Here is a 24,069-nt window from a genome sequence, read left to right on the forward strand (position 1 = left end):
ATGAAAATATAACATTTATATAAAACAGTAGTGAATTGTTTTCAGTAATATAGATAAGTTCTCAGTGAAAGTTTTCTCTCACCCCTGCTTGAACTACTCACAGTAGTGATTTTTGCTATTCAATACACAGAGATAAATTCTTTTGCTATTTAGTTATTTCAAGTATTTTTGAAAGTTGCTTGTTAATCAATTGAATGATGAGAATGGATGTATTTAACAACTTTCTAAAAAGTTATTTTGACTGTAGAGATATTCCATTTTATAGTGAGGTGACTGACTGAATTTTAATTTATAACATCTCAGTAAAGCTATATGTGTATGCAAAAATCAATATTATAAATTCTTTTACGTGTCTCATAATACTGTTTTCTTACAGACCTATCTCTAAGTTAATTATTAATAAATAGTTTGAATTTGTATAGTTTAGAAAGTTATATAAAAGGTTATTTCCCCTTTTTGTGGGGGAGGTGGTTAGTTACAAATATTTTTAAAAATATATAGTTTTGCCCTTTTCTGTGGGAAAGTAATAGGGAATGATATCTACCTCTTAAATTGGGTTAAATCATTAGTTTGTGAGGTTTTTTGGTGTTATTTTTTTTTGGCGTGGTTGCTGAGTTTAATTCTCTCATTACTTGATTAGTATTTCCAGGGGGGAAAAGTCTTAAGTGCTGAAAATACAGTGGCCATTTGTGCAGAAAATATAATTTTGTGTTCCTTTGTATACTACTATTAATATGTATATAGTTGGATATTGCTGTGTAGCAAGACTTATTTAGCCCATACAATATAGATTGAGATATATTTTTTAAGGCAATAGAGGTGAAAGTTTGATTTTTAAGTTCTCATTCTGTGAAGGAGGTTCATTAAGAACTTAGATTTATATTTACTTATAAACAAATATATGAAACTCTAGAATTGTGCTGTCCAATATGATAGTCACTGACCTCTTCAGGCTATTTAAATTAAACTAAATAATATTTAAAATTCAAATCCTCAATAGCTACGTGTAACAAGTGCTACCTTATTAAAGCAGAACATTTGCATCATCACAGCAAGTTGTATAGTACAGCAGTGTATTAGGAGATATAGAAGTTATAATGCTTATTGTTTTTGTAAATGCTGTTGTACCTTGTCTGTCAAAAAAAGTTCACTGAAAACATAGTATCACTACTCAGAACTCTTTATTCAACGAAGTGACTTGTCGTGACTAATTTTTTTACTCCTACTTGATCTTCATCAAAAGTTTACTTTTTCACTGTTAATTTATTTGGTTTTGTCTTTCAAGAATGAAAAAATATTGCCTCTGAATCACTAATATTTGTACTCTTTTAGTGAAGCTTTCAGATTTTAAATTATGGCAGTCAGACCTACGAAAAATTAATTGACTTCAGCTTTAATTAATAGATAGTCTTTATTATTTAACTTGAATGCATCTTTTCAGAATTACTTGTTTATGTAAGAGAGTTTGTTAGAATGTAGTATCTAGCACTAGAATTGTTTTCTTTTAGATGAAGATTGTCTTTAAAAATTTTCACTGAAAGTTTGAGTGGCTTATATATATAAACTGAAGGGTATAGTTATACAATTTTAGAAGAGTCAGATGGAAAGATGGAAAGTGGTACCCTCTTGTCTACTTGATCTAAACCATCTTTTTCTCCCCTGCCCTCTGTCAACTTACGCTAGCCTTGCTTTCTAAGCTCTGTTCTAACAAAGAATCTTCACACCTGAACATCAAGTAATGAATATAGCGCCTAATTAGTAATTTATGTTGTATTATTTCCCATGGTTTTTTCACATGTAATTTTATTGCCTGTGAATGTAAACTTTTTAGTACTAATCCATGTTTCTCCTAAGTATACTTTTAACACAAATGTATGTACTTGATACGTTCATGTTAGTAAGTAGGCTGTCTGGGTGTGTCTGCCTGTTAGAGTAGGGTGTTTATGTGTGCATGTGCATGTATGTAGTATATATACACACATATTAATATATCTGGAGTTAAAAAAGTGTACCTTTTCATCAAAAAATATTATTTCAGTGCTTGGATTCATTTCAGGATCCCATGTAAATATCTTTTGGCTTTATACTTTAGAATTCATATCTGTTACTTTTTAGTAATGTACTAATTTTGGTTTTATTTTAGGTCACTGCTACTAAGTTAGCAATAACAGAATTACGTAATTGTGGCTATTTTTAATTACCTGCATAAGAAGCACAGTTGTGGATTACTGACCCTTTGTAGTACACATTACTTGGAATTTTCTTTGGAGAGTCACAGAATATCACGTATTCTGACCTGTTGGTGTTTTTCTGAGTAAAGGAATTAGACCAAATATTGCTGGGATACTATTGTGGTTGATTTCTAGAGCCAAAATTCTTAGTAGGTTTTCCTTTCTTGGAAGAGCCATAAAATTCCAACTTTTAAATAGTTTTGACATGGTGTCCATATATAAAGTATTCATTCTTTAGGGTAATTTTAAATTCTTTGAATATGCGTTAAGCTGATAAATTTTGCATGGTGGTAGTATAGATTTACTTCTAGTATAGATTACTTATTTTTGTCTTTTGTGTGGACATATTAAATATAAAGTGACATTGTTATATTTGATCTGATTTCTGTTGGGATATGTGTATATCCCTAGTACCAAGCATAATACCTACCATATAATAAGAGCATATTAAATGCCTATTGAATTGATCGAGACTGTATTGCCACCATGTTCAGAAAAGGCTTTTGTGTGCAGATTAAAATTGTGTATTCATCTTTTATTGTTCCCACCAATAGACCCTAACTCAAGAGCTACATAATTTTCAACTTTCTGTTCCCTAAACTTTATAACAACTCTTTTTACTCTGTCAACTACCTAGTTTTTGTTAAAATCCAAAGGAAACCTCCTCATATTCATGTCTGTTTAATTTACCTTTTACCTTTATTTTGCTCTATAGCTGTTACAAGATTGGCTCAATGTCTATTCTCATCCTGCGTCTGTCATCTTCCCAGTCTTTTTACCATCACCTTGTTACTTCCTTGCCAAATGGTGGGATGGGGGTGGGGAACCAACATAACCTTTGTAAAATCTTTTAAATATTTTAAATATCTTCTATTAAAATATACTTCAGTCAGTACAATAAATGCCAGAAGTAATATCTTTATTAAAATATTTTTACTCAGAATATTATCCTAATATATGATAATGTACATGTCTTCAAATTAAAATAATAAAGTTATGAGATCTTTAAAACTGGGATGATCGTCAACAAACATGCCTTGATGTGTTGCTAACAGCTTAGTATCAGTAATTATACACATTAACAATTCAATTTTGGTTTTTTATGATGCCAGAGTGTCTCAAAATATCTTAGCTTTATATCCAAGGAAATTATTTTTCTTCTTCCTCCCCCTACTTCCTTCCAACTAATGTATCCTTTTCCATCACTTGCACTCACTGCTTTCAGAAATATCCCAGACCATCTGTTATTTGAGATCATGGCCTTTAAACTAAAGAGTAAAACAGTTACTGAAAATGGTCTACACTGGGTATGTGTACTTATCCATCTAGCAGCTCTAATAGTCAGCAGTGTTTAAACTATAGTGCTCATTTGATTAGCTAATGATTGCAGTTATTGTTAGGGACGGTTATTTCACCTCACTTATTACTGTAGTAGTTACACTACTGAATGTTGATCGCTAAAATACATTGGCTGGTTGCCTTTTACATAGCACTGAACCATCTAGTTGGATTATATTTAAGACTCTAGGCTTCTATAAGTTTGAAAGTACTGTTTCTGACAGTGAATTTTTGGCATAGTTTATGAATTCCTAAGTTGAATTCTTGATAAAGTAGCTATGATTGTAATATTCAGAATCCTTAGTAATGCTGCAATGGAAATTTATTTTAGTTCATTTGAACAGTTTTATAAAATACTTTTCTAAGAAAAACTCAAATTTTCAGTTTCTGTGAAGACTTTACTGTCAGTGATATCTTTAGGAAATGTTTAGAGAATATTTATTATAGAAGTTGGCATAATATATACCTAGCTGTTGTTGGGTGTGACATTAGAGCAATATTTTGAAAAATTTTATCCGTGATTTCTGTTCAATTTTTTTGGTCCCAATTTTGCTTAGTAGATAATTGATACTAATATTGATTTAAAGAGATTCACTAAATAAAAATTTTTTCATAAAAATTAAATGTATTAAAGTTTGCTAGTGGTGTACTCTCTCCTTCACATTCCAAATCTCAAGCCAGCCCAAGGACATAGCTTCTATAAGGTTTTCCTACTGGTAGAAATGGGTGTGTCATTGAGGGATGAGAAGATAGCAGATAATTAATTCTGAAAGAACTTGCTCCTTTTTATGAAGAAATAGTCATTACTCTACATAATGAATTCCCTCTTATTCTAAAAAAAAGTTATTGAAACCCTCCCTTACAAGAACCTGATACAGATATTAAGATAATGAATACATATTTGATATTATAATACATAGCATAATATATCATAGTGTAATATTAAATAGTTATATTATAATAGTAAATATTATATAATAATATCATAGTGTTATATAGTATAATGTATCATAGTATATGTAATATAATACATAGTATAATACATCATACTGTAGTATAATATCTATATATATATGTGTATATATATATACATACCACATTTTCTTTATCCATTTATTTATCAACGGACTAAACAACTTAGATTATTTCCATGTCTTGTCTATTGTAAATAATGCTGCAGTGAACGTGGGATTGCAGATATCTCTTCAAGATAGCGATTTCGTTTCCTTTGAATGTATACCCTGAAGTGCAATTGCTTGATCCTGTGGTAGTTCTATTTTTAACTTTTTGAGGAATTTCTATGCTGCTTTCAATAGTGGCTGCACCAATTTACATTCCCACCAACAGTGCACAAGAGTTCCCTTTTCTCCACATCCGCACCAACACTTGCTATTTAATTTCTTTTTGATAATGGCCATTCTAACAGGTATGAGGTGATATCTCCTTAATGGTTTTGATTTGCGTTTTCATGATGATTAGTGATGTTGAGTACCTTTTCTACTTGTTGGCTATCTGTATATCTTTGGAAAAATACCTATTTAGATCCTCTGCTCATTTATTAATCAGATTGTTTGGTTTTTTGCTATTGAGTTGTATGAGTTCTTTTTATTTTTTAAATATTCACCTCTTATCAGATAAATGAGTTGCAAATATTTCCTCCCATTCTGTAGGTTGCCTTTTCATTTTGTTGATGGTTTCCTTTCCTCTGCAAAAGCTTTTCAGTTTTAGTTCTACTTGTTTATTTTTGTTTTTGTTGTCTTTGCTTTTGGTATCAAATTCAAAAACTCATTGCCAAGACCAATGTCAAGGAGCATACCACGTACGATTTTTTCCTAGGAGTTTTATGCTTTCGGGTCTTATGTAAAAGCCTTTAATCCATTCTATGTTGATTTTTGTGTATGGTATAAGATAGTGGTCCAGTTTTCATTCTTTTGCGTGTGGCTGTCCAGTTTTCCCAACACTGTTTGTTGAAGTGACTATCCTTTCCCCATTGAATACTCTTGGCTCCTTTTTTGTAAATTAATTGACCATATCAGCATGGGTTTATTTCTGGGGTCTGTGTTCTGTCCATTGATCTGTGTGTCTGTTTTTATGCCAATACCATACTGTTTTGATTACTATAGCTTTGTAATATAGTTTGAAATCAGGAAGTGTGATGCCCCCAGCTTTTTTGTTCTTTCTGAGCATTGCTTTGGCTATTTGGCTATTTTGTAGTTCTATACAAATTTTAGAAATGTTCTATTTCTGTGGAAAATGCCATTGGAATTTTGATAGGGATTGCAGTGAATCTGTAGATTGCTTTGGGTAGTATGCATATTTTAACAATATTAATTCTTCCAGTCATGAGCATGGAATATCTTTCCATTTATTTGTGTCTTCTTCATTTTCATCGATGTCTTATAGTTTTCACTGCACAGATCTTTTACCTGCTTGGTTAAATTTATTCCCAGGTATTTTCTTTTTGATGCAATTGTAAATAGGATTGTTTTCTTAATTTCTCTTTCTGATAGTTCGTTGTTAGTATATCAAAACACAACTGATGTTTATATATTGATTTTGTATCCTGCAACTTTACTGAATTAGTTTATTAGTTCTAACAGTTTTTTGGTCGAGTCTTTAGGATTTTCTGTATATTATATCCTGTCATCTCCAAATAGAGATAGTTTATTTCTTCCTTTCTGGTTTGGTGCCTTTTATTTCTTCCTTAATTGCTCTGGCTAGAACTTTCAGTACTATATTGAATAAATGTGGCAAGAGTGGGCATCCTTATCTTATTTCTGATCATAGTGGAAAAGCTTTCATCTTTTCCTCGAGTGTGATGTTAGCTGTGGCTTGTCACGTATGGCCTTTATTATGTTCAGGTACATTCCCTCTGTGCCCAGTTTGTTGAGAGTTTTTCTCATGAATGGATGTTGAATTTTGTCAGATGCTTTTGCTGCATCTATTGAGATGATCATATGATTTTTATCTCTCATTTTGTTAATGTGATGTATCACATTGATTTGCAGATGTTAAACCATCCTTGCATCCCTGCAATAAATTCCACTTGATCATGGTATATGATTCTTTTAATGTGTTGTTGAATTTGGTTTGCTAATATTTTATCGAGGACTTTTGGATCTGTGTTCATCAGGGTTGTTGGCCTGCAATTTTTTTCTTTTGTAATGTCCTTGTCTGGTTGTAGTATCAGCGTAATGCTGGCTTTGTAAAGTGAGTTTAGAAGTGTTCCCTTCTCTTCTGTTTTTGGAAGAGTTTGAAAAGAATTGGTATTAATTCTTCTTTAAATGTTTGATAGTATTCACCAGTGAAGCCATTTGGTCCTGGGCTTTTCTTTGTTAGGAGGTTTTTGATTACTAATAAAATCTACTAATTGGTCTGTTCACATAATCTATTTCTTCATGATTCAGTCTTAGTAGGTTGTATGTTTCTAGGAATTTATCCATTTCTTCTAGGTTGTCCAATTTGTTGGTGTATAGTTCCTCATAGTAGTTGCCTATGATCCTTTGTATTTGTGTGATATCAGTTATAATGTCTCCTCTTTCATTTATAATAATTTTATTTGTTTGAGTCCTCCTTTTTTTTCTTGCTCTATCTAGCTAAAGAGTTGTCTATTTTGTTTATGTTTTCAAAAAAACAGCCGTTAGTTTCATTGATCCTTTCAATTCTCTTTTCAGTCTCTGCTTCATTTATTTCTACTCTGATCTTTATTTCCTTCCTTCTGTTAACTTTGAGCTTAGTTTGTTTTTCTTTTTCTAGTTCCTTGAGGTGTAAAATTAGGTTGTGCTTCCACCATTTATTTTTCTCACTGTGTATACATATCAAGGAAAGGATCATTTATCGCTGCTTCCAACTTTCTATTTTGAGTGTAGTAAATTGTCATTTACATAATAAACTTCCTAGAAAGCATGTTTCTTTTTATAGTTCTTCAGAGTAATTTGATAGCTGCATATTGATGAAATCTTTGTAGTGCTAGTGTCAGTATGAAAACTGTGGTGCTTAAAACCAGATTTTTCTTAAAATCTTTTCTTCTGCCTGCTTCATTTGTAATAGTGTTCCTTCAGTTGCTACAAGCCAACTCCCTAGTATTTTGTCTTCATTAAATAAACCAATTTGCAATGACCTAAACTGTACAGAATATAACTATATAGTGACTACACTTGCAAGGTTACATAGCACTTTGTTCCATTTTGAATAAAGTATGATAAAGATCAAGGGTCAGCAAGCTTTTTCTGTAAAGGCCCAGATAGTTAATATTTTAGGCTTGTGGACCACTTATCTCTAACATTGTAGTATGAAAGTAATCATAGACAATATGTAAATGATTGTGTGTTGCCATATTCTAATAAAACTTTATATACGGTGGCTGGCCCCATGGCCTAGCGGTTAAGCGCTCGCACTCCGCTGCTGGCGGCCCGGGTTCGGATCCCGGGCGCGCACCGACGCACCACTTCTCCGGCCATGCGGAGGCTGTGTCCCACGTACAGCAACTAGAAGGATGTGCAGCTATGACATACAACTATCTACTGGGGCTTTGGGGGAAAGTAAATAAATAAAATTAAAAAAAAAAAAACTTTATATACGAAAACAGGTGGTGGGGCAGGTTTGACCCTGTGAGCTATAGTTTGCTGAGCCTGATATAGGTATAAAATTGAGATTTTCTATAGGTGATAACTAGATTGTTTATTCTGTAGCAGATGAAACTAAAATTTGCCTTTCCCGCTGCCGTTTGAGTATTTTTACACGTATATAAAAAGACTGATCTAGATAGAGTTTTGCATTATTTTTCTAGTTCTTATCCAATATTGATAAATGTATAAATGTAGGAGGAAATAAGCCAAATATTTTTAGCAGGATATTTCATATTTGTGAGTGCTTATTTTCCTGTAGTGGGGTTGTATATATTAATTCTTAATATATTAACGTATAATTAATGTATTAAATATTAAATATATAACAAGTATATGCAGACTTAAATTGCCTTTAAAATATTTTATACTTGTTGCATGTCAATTATGAAATCTTTACTTATTTTTTCACTTTGTGAATAAACTTCCCTTTAATTATCAATATAGAACAACTAAGAACTGCTTTCAGGCTTTAAAAAAGAATTTTCAGCTGGAAAAATTTTTTGGAAGACCACAAATTTATTCGAACTTTTACACTAAGCAGTCAATAAATATTTCTGGCCATCTTCAATATCCCATACACTCTGCTAGATGCTGTAAACACAACACAGTCTATGACTTTATCAAGCTTATGATCTCATAGAAGATATGGGTAACTAGAGATACAGTGACAGTGTAGTATTTTTAAGGAAAAGGATGCTGTGTGAATACAAAGGAATAGGGGATCACGTGTGTTTTTAGCACAAGGGCAGAAGGAAAAAGCACAAGTTTAGAGAACTTAAACATTTGGATAATTTAGAGTATAATGTGGAAGAAGTAAGGTGAGGCTAGTTAAAATTAAACATTGTTTTACAGTCGTTGGTAGTAAGAACGTAATCAGAAAATATGCTGTTCCTACCATTGTTAGAAAGGTTTTTCTAAAATGTTATAAAATATTGCTATAAAATTCTGTCCATTCAGCCTAGTGTAATAGTTGAATAGCTAATATAATTTAATACTTGATCAGATTGAGTAAAATACTTAAATGACAACTATCAACATGTGAATTTTGTTGTCCTTGATTCCATATTTTCTGGTTTCTATGTAATCGTAACATGTTAAATAGTTAATAGTATTTTGAGCTACGTGTTTCTTCCTAAAGTGTGATATAAGTATATAATAGTTAACATTACCACCTTTCAAAAATGGTTAAATTCATGGTGTCTACTTACTGTTCTCCCATACCTTTCACGTAGACATATCGAGTAGCTCTTAGAAGATTTCCCTTCTAATGTTTCCACCTTCCAATCCGTCCCACAAATTACTGCTAGAGTAACATTTCTAGAGCACATTCTCATTCTGTCACTCCTCAAAAATACTGTAATATCTGAACCTTAACCTATTTTTACAGGCTTACCTACTTTTTCTCCCTACTAAATATCTTGCTCTGTCCAGAGCAGACTACTGAAACTCGCTCAAACTCATTCCTCCTAGAATCCTGTGAAACCACTATCAACTCCTACTTCTTTGCTCCTGTCCTCCCTCCTCCACTCTTCCCATCTCACTCCATCTCATCTCTGTTGAAAACTCACTGTGTTCATGAAGTATCTTCTAATCCCTCACAAATAATCATTGACCTTTTTCTTGTTTCCTTAAAAATAACTTGTATTTCTTTAGGAAGATTCATCTCTTAAGTTAGTATAATATTTACATTTATTTCTTTCATTCCTGTTACACATACCTTTTACACAGATGCAACATGGTATACCTATCATTTTGCATTCTGTTTTCTTTACATTTCTATCTCTACCAACATTGTTCATAATTATCCTTAATGTAGTCTACTCTTACACTGTGTTCCCCTATTGTTGGACATTTTGATGTTAAAATAGATAAAACTGATCTAAACATCTTTCTTCCTAGAGCTTTTTTGTTTTGTTGTATAAATTTCCTTGGGATAAATTTCCATAAATGGTATAAATGGGTTAAAGGGTTTGAACACTATTTGCTGTGTGTTATATTTTCTATACTGTTAGCAGAGTCTGAATGTTCACATTTTAGCAAATTACAGGCAGACCTACTGAACTGAGAAGTGAAGCCTGGATCATTTCATATTGTCTCAAACAGCTTTATGTATAGCAGTTAACTCCTGAAGGCATTGCCATGTGAAGCATAGTGGAAAACTTAAATCTTTTCAATAATGATCATGAGTCAAGAAGTTGTCTTGTTAAAAAAAAAGATGGATATGTGCTTTTTAGCACTGTAAATTTATGTCAGAAATAAATGAAAGAGTAATTAGTGAGTAATCCAAGATTTTATTGTAACAGGGCTTCAAAAATGTAACATTGGCGGGGCCGGCCCAGTGGTGGAGCTGTTAAGTTCGCGCCCTCCGCTTCAGTGGCCCCGGGTTCGCAGGTTCAGATCCCAGGCGTGCACCAACACACCGCTTGTCAAGCCACGCTGTGGTGGCGTCCCATGTAAAGTAGAGGAAGATGGGCATGGATGTTAGCCCAGGGCCAGTCTTCCTTAGCAAAAAGAGGAGGATTGGTAACGGATGTTAGCTCAGGGCTGATCTCCCTCACACACGCACACAAAAAAAGTAACATTGGCAACTTATATATCAGAGTTATAAGCATAGATAATTAAGCTCTCTGATACAAGGTAGTCAGTATTCTATCAACTTATAATGAGTAAAATCAATTTGATTAATTTTGAGTATATTATTCAAATTATTATTTATTTTTCATTGAACCTGTAGCTTAAGAAACATTGGGCTAAACCTACACATTGGATTAGATTAACCTGGAAGGACCTTTTCAATCTGAATTGACTGCTGTTTTGGAAAGAGGTGGCAACTGTAAAGCTTAAAAGACTTCACCTTTTTTTGTTGTGACCCAAGATAAGAAAGAAAAGGCATGTTGTGACCTAATACACACATACAAACATATTAACAATACCTACTCTTATTATAGGCAAAACATTGACATTTTCTCTTACATCTTAAACACAACTGCTGGTCAAGACCCACAAAACTGATTTCACAACCTCCTTAAGAGTTACAACCTGCAACTTGAAAATTGCTGGCTAAAATTAAAATGGAGACTTGCCAGTTCTTAGGTTATGACATTCTTTTATGTATTGATTCTTGCATTGTTTCAGGAGTTTCATTAGTTTCATTATTTCTCAAAGACCATCAGAAAGAGAGTAGCTGCAGATTTGACTGACCACCCCTCCCTAGCCACAGATGAGTAACTACTAGTCTTCCCTTTTTAAATTTTTTTAGTTTTTTTGTAACCCTGAACAAGCATTGTTAGACTTCTAGCCAGTGTCTGGGGTCTCTGCCTCTTTACCAAAATTAAGGCAACTTTATACCAGATTATTTCGTTATGCATCACTTCCATTTATCCTAAACTATCACAAAAAAGCAAACCCCTCTAATTATTTATTTCCTGACCCCTTTCTTCTAGAGGATGTAGTCTATCTTCTCTTCCCTTAAATTAAGACCTCCTCCTCAGTTATAAACGGATTCCCCCTTCTTATTACCCTGATGACTGTTTACATCTACTGTAGAAACTGTAAATTTCACTCCTCTCATTTTCACTCAATAAAGGAGCCTTAGCACCAAAACATGGTATCTCCTGTCTCATAGTTTGCTATCGCTCTTTCCAGGTAATTGCTAAAGTAAATATGTCCGAGTTCTTCCTCTAAGGTCGGTGTTCTGTGACCTCAAAAATTTTATTCACCAATCTTCCATGTCCCTACATTCAATGCAGATTTTGGTCCCTAATGCACAATCTTCCTCTTTACCCCTAGTTCTGCATCAGGTTAGGGAACCTTGGGGTCCCTATGGAAGGGACATTTAATGTCCTGGTCTCTTGATTGAACCCCACATTTTTTCAGTTTCTCTTCAGGTTGCCTCTTTTTGTTTCTGCCTCCCAAATGTTACTGTTTTTCAGGGCTGTGTCATCAGCAGTTCATACTCCTTGGATGCACTTCCTATCAGTGCCTTCAAATAAAGAAGTTGGCTTGCGTTTAGAAACCATTTGCCCCCCAAAATATGTATCTTCAAACAGTATTAACTCACTTAGGATCACAGGAGGAGCAGATTGACAACCAGTACTACTGAATTTTTTTTTTTTTGCCCCTAATTGAAGTTAAAGATAAATTTGATGCTACTCCTCTGTAATATGGGTAGGTTATTGGAAGAATTGTCACTGAACTACATTGTGTCTGCTTAAGATATTTTTATGACTTAATAAAATTTGTAGGTTTATGTTAGTTTCTTGGTTTGTTTCTGAACATGATTGGTTTCCATTGTCTAAAGCTTCAGTCCTAAAGAGTTCATTAATTGAGGTGGTTTATTTTCATCTGAAGGTTGTTTTCCCATTTAAAAAACCAAACAAAATACATTGTTAGTTATCAAATCAGTGACTCTTGGGACTTTTTAGTCTTTTGATGACTTCTGGTTTTAATAATCTGGTAAATGTGCTAGTATGAGTGATTTATACTAGAAATCCAAGATTGCTAAAATGTAGCACATCTAGAAGTAAATGTATTTTTTATCCTTATTAGAGCCAGAAAACAGAAGTGCACTATATCTGATGGAGTATGTATCTATAAAAGCTGAAACTGTAGCACTTCACAAAATTGTGACTAAAAAGCATTATTCCTCAATCCAGAAACTTAAAATTTTATGGTAATTCAAACACCTGATTTAAAGAATAAAGTAGTTGAGATGGGAGAAGTGAGGTGAGAAAGATAATCATAAATACTAGCAACCTGAAGTTTTTAAGAATAAATAGCTCAGCAGCAACAATAATCTCTAAAATCATCAATGTATTAAGATGTAGTCAGTGAGACTTTATGTTTGCATTTAAAGATCATTTCCTAATTAAAGGAAAAGGACATAGCGAAGTATGTCATAGGGATCATTTGAAGTACTTGCTGTTTATTCATTTCTATTGAAACTGAGTCAATTATCTGATCCTTGATAATGTGTTTATTTAAAGATCCCCAGTGTGAGTATAGGAAAGTTAGGCATTTTATTTCTTACCCTTTGTAATCAAGGGAGCTGGCTGAGTCGATTTAGAGTGTTTTATAAAAGGGAAGAAAGGATTTGGTTAATTTAGAAAATGCATAAACCTATGGAATAGACATTTCTATTCAAAATGAAACAGGCTTCACTTTTGGAGGACAGTACATTGAGAGACATTAACCATTTCTGGAATTTTTTTTTTTTAAGTCGGGTCATCTTCAGAAATGAAACGTTTGGTCTTTGAATAATGTTGCTGTAACTTTCAGAGTTATACAGAGGTTAAAGTGATCTACAGAATAGTAGAGCTCTTAAATCTTTATAGTATTCTTTTTAATTTAGGGAATAAGAGACAGTAAACTACAATGAATAAACTTTGATGCCTGCTTTTATGAAATATAAGACATAAGTTTTCTGTGTTTAGCTATTGTGAGGAGTTTTTGTTGCTCCCCAAAGCCCCAGTACATAGTTGTGTATTTTAGTTGTGAGTCCTTCTAGTTCATCTATGTGAGCCACTGCTGCGGCGTGGCTACTGACAGACGAGTGGTGTGGTTCTGTGCCCGGGAACCAAACCCGGGCTGCTGAAGCAGAATGTGCCGAACTTTAGCTGTTAGGCCATCAGGGCTGGCTGAGGAATTTTTTTTTAAAAGAAGGGAGTAGAGTCCTTGCTCTGGGGGTATAATAAACCATTGTAAACAGAGTACAAGTACCAATACATAACTTAACCCTTGATGATATTGTATATTTAACTGCAGGATAATTTTAATTCTGGGATATTAGAATCAAGTCGGTATGTCTTGGTGAATGGGAATTTAATGTAAGCAGAACATAATCACTTCGGTAAATCTGCTTTTTAAAAAATTCCATGATGGACTAAAAACCAAATACTCCGGATTATCCATATTTATAATCCCAAAAAGATTATAATGTTTCAGGTAGTACAAAAAAGAAAGAATTTCCATTTTTAAAAATTGTGGAAATGTCTTTCGTTTGTCTATAAAATATAGCAATTCAGAAACTATACAGGAAGTACATCTGTAAGTGAACATAAGAAATTATGAACCACAAAGTTAGGCAATCAGAACCATCTGTAGATACATGACCACCTATATATACATACTTAATATTATAGTCATGTGAAAAGGGGAAGATATACTGGAAGACATGATCCTTCCATCAAAAAACCACATATTTAGTTAGAGGTGTTCAAAGCGTCAAGGACTTTTAAATGAGATGCAGAGTGTGTTTACCTTGGGGCTGAAGATACTGACAATCTAAAGCTAAAGTTGATTTCTTTTACCTCTACCAGTATTCTAGTAGACTTCACTGATAAAATACAGTTTAATTAAGAAAGCCAGTACAAGGAAATGTTACGTGATTTGAATGACACTAAGTTAAACTCAACATTAGTATGTCAGGATTCGCAGCAATGAAGTCTTTGGAATGTTACCAATCACAAATGTTACAGCTTTGTTGGGTAAAATTGTTGCTGTACATGTCCTTAGAAGAATGGAAGACTAAAAGTTAATGAAATAACTCCTTCATGATGTTGAATAAAAGTTTCATAAGGAATAAAAAGGATTATTCTTCTGTTGAGATTAATAATTTACTTTTTATATTCTTAAATTATTGGTATTGTATATTCTTGAGGCTTTGAAATTGTCTTAATCGATACTCATTTATTTTTGTCATGACATTTTTATTTTTTACATAAGCACTATTATCAGTTAAATGTTATAGTGTTAATGTTGATTATAGTTATGAGTATTCCCTCGTATAAACCACTAAGGTACTCTTTGCTCCCAATTCCTAAAATTTAGCAGGTAAGATGTCATTTTTATACTTTCACTCAAAGATTTACGTGGGTAAGTAAGTTAAAATTGTCATCTTTAGTAGTCATCCAGGACAAATTATCCTGAATACGTAGTTTTTGCTACTTCTACTTTATTTTTAAAGCTCTAACAGGATGTTGAGAATTTGTTTCTTCATAGCAACTGTTTGTGTGTTTGTGTATATGTGTGTGGGATTAGGTGCTAAGTATTATGTTAATAGATCTTACTGTATAATGTTGATATATTTTTATCCTGTCTTTACTCTTTCATGGGAAAATATGAACTTATTTCATAACAGACTTGAATTTACTGTTTTCAGTTATAGACATTTATATTTTAAAATATTTTTGTTCTCTTTATCTTGCCTTTCATGTTTCTGTTATCATCGGTTAAATGCATATATTGGTTTTTCTGTGTGAGGAAATTCTCCATAATACTAAAGGCATTACCATGCCTCTCAAATAGACAGCAATAGGTAAAGCATATAAAACTTTTGTCCCAGCCACCAGGATCATAGAGGAAGAGAAGGAGATGATAAGTGTCCTCCAATGTTTCTCATTTGTACTGAGGGATAGCATTATTTCAAACTAACTACTCCAGACCTCTGTAAAAACAAATTTGCGTGCACCAAGAATGTGAGATGTACCCCCTGCTACAAATACACTTGATAATGCCAATGGATCTCTAGTTTCAGAAAGTTTTTAGTCAGTGCAGGCAAATGAAGGCATTATATCAAAAATAGATGATATAACTACCCTTCATTGCTATGGTAGTAAGCAGCATATTTTTAAAGTTGTCATATAATGATATATGTATAAGAACTGCATTATCAGTTTAGGGTTAAGACTATTATAACTATAAACATGAATGTTTTACTAAAATACAAAAGTATCTTAGAAAACTTATATAAATACTAATATTTCATTTTCATTGTGCTAATTTAGTTAAAATTTCCCTTTTATCTTCAGATTTAAATTTTTTTCTCACCTTTCATTAATAGGTAGTATAGATCAATCAGTGTTAAAAGAATTACCCCCTGAACTCCTGGCAGAAATTGAATCCACCATGCCACTTTGTGAACGTGTGAAAATGAATAAGCGCAAGCGTAGCACAGTTAATGAAAAGCCAAAATATGCTGAAATCAGTTCAGATGAAGATAATGATAGTGATGAAGCTTTTGAATGTAAGTATCACATTAATTTTATTATTATTATTCCTTTATTATTACCTTAGAATTAAAAAACTGTGTGTTGGTCTTATTTGTAATTTTTTGGGTTAGCAAGAGTACAGTGATCTTAATTCTTAATAATATAGTATAGCAAGTGTTTTTCTTTATACTTAAAAAATATGTGAAGATGAGATCAGTTGGCACCAAGAAAAAAATTTTTGATGAGCTATAATTAGCATCAAATAACACAGGTATGTGTCTGTATGTATTTAGCAAACATTTATTGAGCTCCTACTATATGCTAGGCACTGAGAATAGAAATATAAATAAGATATGGCCCCTGTCTTCAAAGAGCCTTCACTCTAATGAGGGAAATATGTCAACAACTGTAGTACAGTAAGAAAAGTACAATGATAATAGTAAATCCAGGGTGCTGTGGGAGCACACTGGATTGGCATCAAAATCGTACTGGGGGTTCAGGGAATGCTTACTGGAAGAGGTGACACTTGAGTTGAGTCTTGAAGGACACGTAGGAGATAGCCAAGTGAAGAAATATTTAAAACCATACTATCACTAAATTATGAATGGATTAGCCACAGTGCCGATTATCTGTGTGGTTTGGACCTGGCTTCTCCTTTTTGCCCAGCTGTGTCCTGGAATTCCTCCCTTGTTTCACTGTTTTCCAGAGCTGGCTTCTTCACTACACAGCTACCTCTCTACAACACTGTGATCACCTGTCTTTGCACTAGACTTGCTATACCTCGCCTGTCTTCCTACTGGTCCACTGAAAAAGTTCTTCTCTTTTATCCCTATCTTCCTTCTTCTGGAGCAAGAGAATTGAGCCTAGCCAAGAGGGGTCAGCAACCTTGTTTGACATAAACGGCATTCAGTGGAAACAGACTATGGGAGATCTTCACTTGTGTGCCAACTGACTTAGTCATTATGACCAAAAGAAGTGGGAAGACCACCAGTGTGTTCTACCTTTTCCACCTAGTGTCCATAGATTGAGGTGTGACAAGCAAAGGCAGGAAGGACAGATGCATGCTGCCATTTTTAAATGTATATTGCTGATGGAAGCCCTTCACCTCCTCCAAAGTTTTTAATCAATGTTCATTTACTCTGATCTTCTTAAAATTGTGAGCTTTTGAGCTATGAGCAGTAGACTATGAATGCTGAACAAAGCTGAACAGTTTTAAAATTGAAATAAAATAATACCAAAGTTAATCTGACATTTATATGTATAACTGTTATAATTTGTATTATCGTGAGATGTATTTACATGCAGTATATTTCAATGGCTGAAGTAAATGCTTTTTTATTATAATTAAACACTTTGATCATATGGGAACATAGGCTCTGGAAAGGGAGAGGAGAAAGGAGATCTGGTGGCCCAGAAACTATGCCTCTCCTTCACTCTCCTTCCCTCCCTCCCTCCCCCCAGTACCCCATTTCTAAAGGGAATAGCTAAGAAGGAGGAGTTCCTTAATTGCAGACTGATTTCAAATCATACTTTAACTCCAGTTAATGGAGAGTGGCTGCCTGCATTGCTAAATTGATGAGAATTCTGAAGCTACCTAACAGTTAAGTAGAAAGGGATAGCATAATCAGAAATGCCTACCAAGTGTAAAATAGTGGGGAGAGCCACCCATGCCTCATGTTTGTCATCAATGCAGGCACTGTTATTTTCGTTGCTGTTTATCATGAGAGCTATTGTCTTAACTTATGGGAGCCATAGTTTCATCTTAAAGCCATGGATCCTGTTATGTCTATGCCTAAGTATATAGAAAGCTAATGTTAGTTAGAGAACCTGAGCTTCAACCCCTGCTACGAAAAAGAGAAGCTTCTCTGGGTTTTTCAGGAGAGAAACTCTTCAAGATCAGAGTAGCTTCCTGTTTTTCTTCGTTTATTTCTATACAAGTAACCTGAAAAGTCAACTCTGGGGCCACTGGTTTGAGTGATGAAAGACTCCAATTGGTAGCTGACATAAACAACCAAATTGTCCTTATACTACAACAAAAACAGTGTAGTGAAAATACAGTACAATACAAAATGTGAAAGTATTATGAGAACATAAGTAACAAGTATTATGCTGCTTTGAGAAAGATACACTTTTTGAAACTTAAAGTTTTACTGCATTTTAATTAAATTGGTTTCCTAAAAATTTAAAACTAAGGAAATAATTTTGTTGAAGGATGGGGGAAGGATTGAGAGGTAACTTTGAACATTGGGCCACACAGATTGGGATAGCCATAGCACAAATATAAGATCACTGGTTTGCTGGGGAAGAAGGAGGGGAGATATAAGAAGCTAAAGAGAGGGATAGGTGAAATTTGGAAAGGGAGGGTGGAAAACACCCAAGTCATATTTTACATACCTCTCTATTGAGCTCATCCCTTACTTCTTCCAAGGTAATGAGAAAAATAGAGAAAGAACCAGCTAGTCATATGAATTGGGATCCCTTTAGCCTTATTGCAACACACAATGTATCATAGAAGTTGGGATTTTTTTCCTAATTTGCCATCTCATTTTTATCCAAATTGTCTAAAGTTTAATGAATGTGAAACAAATATCTCCAAGGCCTATAAAAATGACCACCAATACAGCATATTGTATATACTTGCTAACAACTATAAGATTTTTCAAGCATTTTCTCCTCATAGGATTGAATGCTTGAAATGGATTTCTTATGAAATTAATTAAAATTCAAAAAGACTAAGTAGGTCATATTTGAAGTCATAGAATACTACTTTCTGAACAAGCTTGCTCTTTAGCTGTCATTCCTCATATTTGGTAGTTATTTTAGTACTTGTTGAAAAAACATTTATGGGCCGGCCCCGTGGCTTAGCGGTTAAGCGCGCGCGCTCCGCTGCTGGCGGCCCGAGTTCGGATCCTGGGCGCGCACCGACGCACCGCTTCTCCGGCCATGCTGAGGCTACGTCCCACATACAGCAACTAGAAGGATGTGCAGCTATGACATACAACTATCTAATGGGGCTTTGGGGGAAAAAAAAGAAAGAAAGAAAGAAAAGAAAAGAAAAAAAGAAAACTCTTAAGAGAAAACATTTAGTGAATGCTATATGTAAATGACCTGTTTGTCTGACACACACACACACATACACACACCAACTCACATTAGTATACAAGGCAGCCCCTCACTAAGAGAATGTACTGAGGCATACCCTAATCAAAAAGGGGGAAAGTCCTACCTCTTACTTATATATTTCATAGTCAAATGTATGCCTAATTATGAAGAAAATCACTGAAGATTTAAATATATCCATTTACATGTGTCCTTTTTTATGAACTGTCTTGCTGCGCCAAGCCTATGACTACAAAGAAGAGGAAACAAAATTATCTTTCTCTGCCATGCTGTCAGTGGATTGGAAAGAAGGGTTCAGAACCAGAAACCCAACTAAATTCTTGGATAGGAATAGCTAGGGCCGCATGTAAGGGTAAGATTAGTTAGGGTATAGACATTGATTATCCACACATAAGGACACTGGCACAAGCATAGATAGAGTACATGGGCAGTTGGCATCCTTAAATCTAAGCCAGGTAGGGGGCTCAAGCAAGAGTTTTGTTTTAAGTATTTGGGTATTGATCATAGTTAGAGATTCAGAATGGAAACCAGTCGCAAGAAAGCAAGGAAGTGAAGTTTAGATCACCAGACTAGAAAGTATTTCATTGTCAGCAACAAGTGGTCACTACAGCAACCAGTGTATGATTCCAAGTTGTAGGACGCATCAGTTCTCTAACCTGGTCTTAACTTGGTGGTGCTACACCATAGAGCAGGTATGGTAAATATTTGTCACTTGTACTGCCCTCCAGCTCTCACTGGACAGACATTTCTAATCAGTCTTTCTTGCTGAAATATGATGCTTTGTCTCAGGGTTCACTCAGAATTATTCTCAACATAATGCTCTAGGCAGCTATTACCAGTTGATCAGAGTTGATCTGTCAGATGAAATCTGTTTGCCACTTCTGCCTAGAGGCTCCTGTCGGTACTGGTGATTTTAGCAGAATGCTTAGACCTCTGGAAGGATGAGGAAAGGATTGAAGGTAACATACATAAATATGCTTATGTAGCATGCATAAGCTTAAAAACTTTTCTCCTTGGGTTTAAGCAAGCATATTGTTGGAGAACTGAATTCATTATTTGAGTGTTTACCGCTATACAGGTTTATTCTATCTCTGTAGGCTTGTGATATTAGGTTATCACAGTCTGTTGAATTTATAGCTAATGTGTGGGCTTAATTTGGCTGTTAATTGATGGTGTACATGGTTACCCATATTCTGTAACACTTCTCAAAAGGTTACTTTTCCTCCAAACCCCATACTCCATCAATAGTCCAAATGTTTTAAGGCGTTTCTGTGTTTCATCCAAATCCAAGATAAAGAGTGTTATACAAGCCTTAGTTAATCCAGAAGTTTAGATATTATCTTTACTGACTCACTGAATATCTTTCTTTGAAATAAGCACTGTGGTTTAATTCCCAGAACATTTCTATCTATATTTATTAGCAAACCGAGTTCATGTAAAAATCTTTAAATCTAGAAATTAATGCTAAAATAAGTGGGACCATTTCTATACTGTAATTTATATTTCTGGTTAAACAGAATGACTCAGAATTTCCGAGACCCACGCAATGAACATTTTTTTCTTCTATGTGGTTCATTTTTGTAAAGTACAAGTTTTAATAGTCTTTTAAATGAGGTAAATTATTTGTCATGGGGATTTGCTTCTAGCCTCTAGGAAACGACATAAAAAAGATGATGATAAAGCTTGGGAATATGAAGAGCGTGACAGAAGAAGCTCTGGGGATCATAGGAGAAGTGGCCACTCTCATGAAGGAAGAAGGAGTTCAGGTGGTGGTCGTTATCGAACCCGAAGTCCATCAGATTCTGACATGGAAGATTATTCTCCTCCTCCCAGCCTTAGTGAGGGTAATTCATCAGTGTCAACGGATTTCTTACATAAGCCGATTTTAATTTAGGGCTTTAACTTTTAGGAATATTTGATACCCTTTTATGAGTTAATTAATAACTCCCAATTTTTTAATAAAGACAAAAGTATATATTTAGTTTGGATTGGCAGTGATTATTGTTTAAATATTTAATTAATGTTCAGGAAGAAACTGGGAACGAAAATAGAAATATTTTAAGTTTTCATTCCTGCATTTCAGTATATCCTTTTGTTCATTTTAGTCGCTAGAAAAATGAAGAAAAAAGAAAAACAGAAGAAGAGGAAAGCTTATGAACCAAAACTAACACCTGAAGGTAACATTTTAGATTATTTGTCTGTATTTGTAGTCTTCAACTTCAGTTTTCTGCTTAGAATGTGGACATAATGTTTTTCTTTTTCCCTGTTGCAGAAATGATGGATTCTTCAACTTTTAAGAGATTCACAGCCTCGATAGAGAATATTTTGGATAATTTAGAAGATATGGATTTTACTGCATTTGGTAAAATCATTTTAACATATATTTATTTACCTATAAATATAAAATCAATTTAAAATATATTTATATATTTACCTGTGTCTAGCTTTCTGCCAGTTACTCTAGTGGATATAGAGGCATGGTCTGTGCTCTCAGGAAACATGAAATCTAGTTGTGGAGTCAAATCCAGTCTATGTTATCAAGAAACTGAAAACTTTATTATGAAAATCAAGTATTAAATTAGTTAAGTATTGATAATGCCTTAAGAATCATGAGAGTGATAGAGTAGGGTAGAGTAGGATAGAGTAATTAAGGAAGTCTTTATGTAGATGAGACTTGAGCAGGCCCTGAATAAAGATGGTGCTAATATGAACAAAGATGCAGAAATAGGAGCCCATCTATCTGTTCGTTTATTCCAATAACCAATATTTATCAAATACTTACTGTTTGTCAGCAGTATGTTAAGTGCTAGAGATGCAAAGATAAATACCCCAGCCCCTGGCTTTAAGTAATTCAGAATATAATATGGGAAACAAAATAGTAAACCAATTAGAACACCATAGGATTAATGTAATATTCATATATTACTTTTACAATAATATGTAAAGATCATATCTATAAATATAAAACTGTTAGGTTTATAAAAACGCTGCTTACAGTGTTTAGAGCTACTCTCAACTATTTTATGCTACCTTCAGCTGGTACAAACACTAGTGCCTAATTTATACAAAAGCCATATGGCATACAATAATTCTGCTATGACTTCATCTATTTGAAAATGCCTTAAAAGGTATATTACCCCTTATTTTAAAAGTATTTGTTTGTTTTGTGAAAGTTACTTGATAAGTGTCATTAGTGTGTTTCCTCATTATTTGGAGTATCAGTTTCATCATTTCCGAAACTTTTCAGTTCAGTGCTGAGAAACTCTTTCATGTCATTTAAGATCCCAACAGGAAGACAGCGTTCTCAAATTAGGATAATTTGAGGAGGATTATTTACAAAGAAACCAATTACAAAGGTGGGGGCAGAATAGTGCCAGAACCCAGGGTTAACAGCCGTGGAACTATTACCATCCCTACACCCAAAGGAGCAAGGGTAAAGAGAAACCACCAGAACTCAAATCACTAGGGAAAAAAAAAAGTCCTCGAGTAGGCTGCCTTGAAAAAAGCAGTAACCTTTTGGTCAGAGGACATAGGCAGCCTGAGGAGACCTTGCAAGGAAGGAGTCAGGGATATAAATACCCTGAGCTTAGTCTTCTTCTCTTTGATTTTCTGACAGAGCACCCCACTGGCTGAACCCAAACAGAAGCCAGAGGGCATGGCAGACTGTTGAGATAGTCCATACAGGTCAGCCTTCTGGGACAGAAAGCTTGGTTGAGAAGGGTCAGCAGTATATCTAAAGTAGTAAAGATAAGATGTCTATCTCCATCTTCCCATTTTAGTCAGAACTCTAATTTTAATCCTTGTCATCTTTCTTTTAGGGTTTGCTTAAGGTTTACAAAGGCCTTTTAGGTTGTTATTTGTTTAGTTTGTTTATATCGGTTCTTGTGTTCAGAAATTTTATTAAAAAGTTAAGCTTACTATTTTGAGCTATTTCTTTTACCTAAACTGTTTGTGTTTGGTTTGTTTCGTTTTTCAGGTGATGATGATGAAATTCCTCAGGAACTGCTCTTAGGAAAACATCAGCTTAATGAACTCGGCAGTGAATCTGCTAAAATTAAAGCAATGGGTATAATGGATAAGGTATCTCACCAAAGTAAAAATTTATAAATTTACTTAATATCTAATGTTTTTTGTTTTTTTTGTTGTTGTTGTTGTTTTGTTTTTTTGTGAGGAAGATCAGCCCTGAGCTAACGTCCATGCCAATCCTCCTCTTTTTGCTGAGGAAGACCGGCTCTAAGCTAACATCTATTGCCAATCCTCCTCCTTTTTTTTTCCCTTTTTTTTTTCCCCCAAAGCCACAGTAGATAGTTGTACATCATAGTTGCACATCCTTCTAGTTGCTGTGTGTGGGACACGGCCTCAGCATGGCCGGAGAAGCGGTGCATCGGTGCGCGCCCGGGATCCAAACCCGGGCCGCCAGTAGCAGAGCGCGCGCACTTAACCTCTAAGCCACGGGGCCGGCCCAATATCTAATGTTTGAAATTAAACTTTTCAAGGTAAATTGCAAAGTTTAAAAGTAAATAATAATGAAAAGAAAATTCATGGTTGCCTTCTGAGAGTCTAAGTGAATTATTTCTTTAAAAAACAACTTGAATCAAAGAAATATTCTGCAGTTGTTCTAAAGAAAATCGTATTATTGCATTGAAAGGCATGGGCCTAGATGTTTTCACTTTTTAAATTTTTTCATTGTCTCAAATGTTTAGATTATTTAAATGCAGAAATACACTAAATTTTTCTTTAATATTTGCTTTAGTCATTTACAGT

General features: G+C 34.1%; 1 protein-coding gene across 3 annotated transcripts in view; it reads left to right on the forward strand.

Annotated features, from left to right (window-relative positions):
* The window catches only part of NIPBL (NIPBL cohesin loading factor), a 189,759-nt gene that overhangs the window by 105,235 nt on the left and 60,455 nt on the right, over positions 1-24,069 (forward strand). For all 3 annotated transcript variants that reach the window (XM_087443205.1, XM_004422744.3, XM_014781592.2), the window contains exons 11-15: positions 16,038-16,220; positions 20,952-21,149; positions 21,411-21,482; positions 21,578-21,667; positions 23,282-23,385. In XM_087443205.1, coding sequence (XP_087299331.1) covers positions 16,038-16,220; positions 20,952-21,149; positions 21,411-21,482; positions 21,578-21,667; positions 23,282-23,385 — 647 coding nt within the window. The remainder of the gene's footprint in view (positions 1-16,037; positions 16,221-20,951; positions 21,150-21,410; positions 21,483-21,577; positions 21,668-23,281; positions 23,386-24,069) is intronic.

The sequence above is a fragment of the Ceratotherium simum genome, chromosome 18 (assembly GCF_057802395.1).
Source record: "Ceratotherium simum simum isolate JZ-2026a chromosome 18, ASM5780239v1, whole genome shotgun sequence".
Classification (NCBI taxonomy): domain Eukaryota; kingdom Metazoa; phylum Chordata; class Mammalia; order Perissodactyla; family Rhinocerotidae; genus Ceratotherium; species Ceratotherium simum.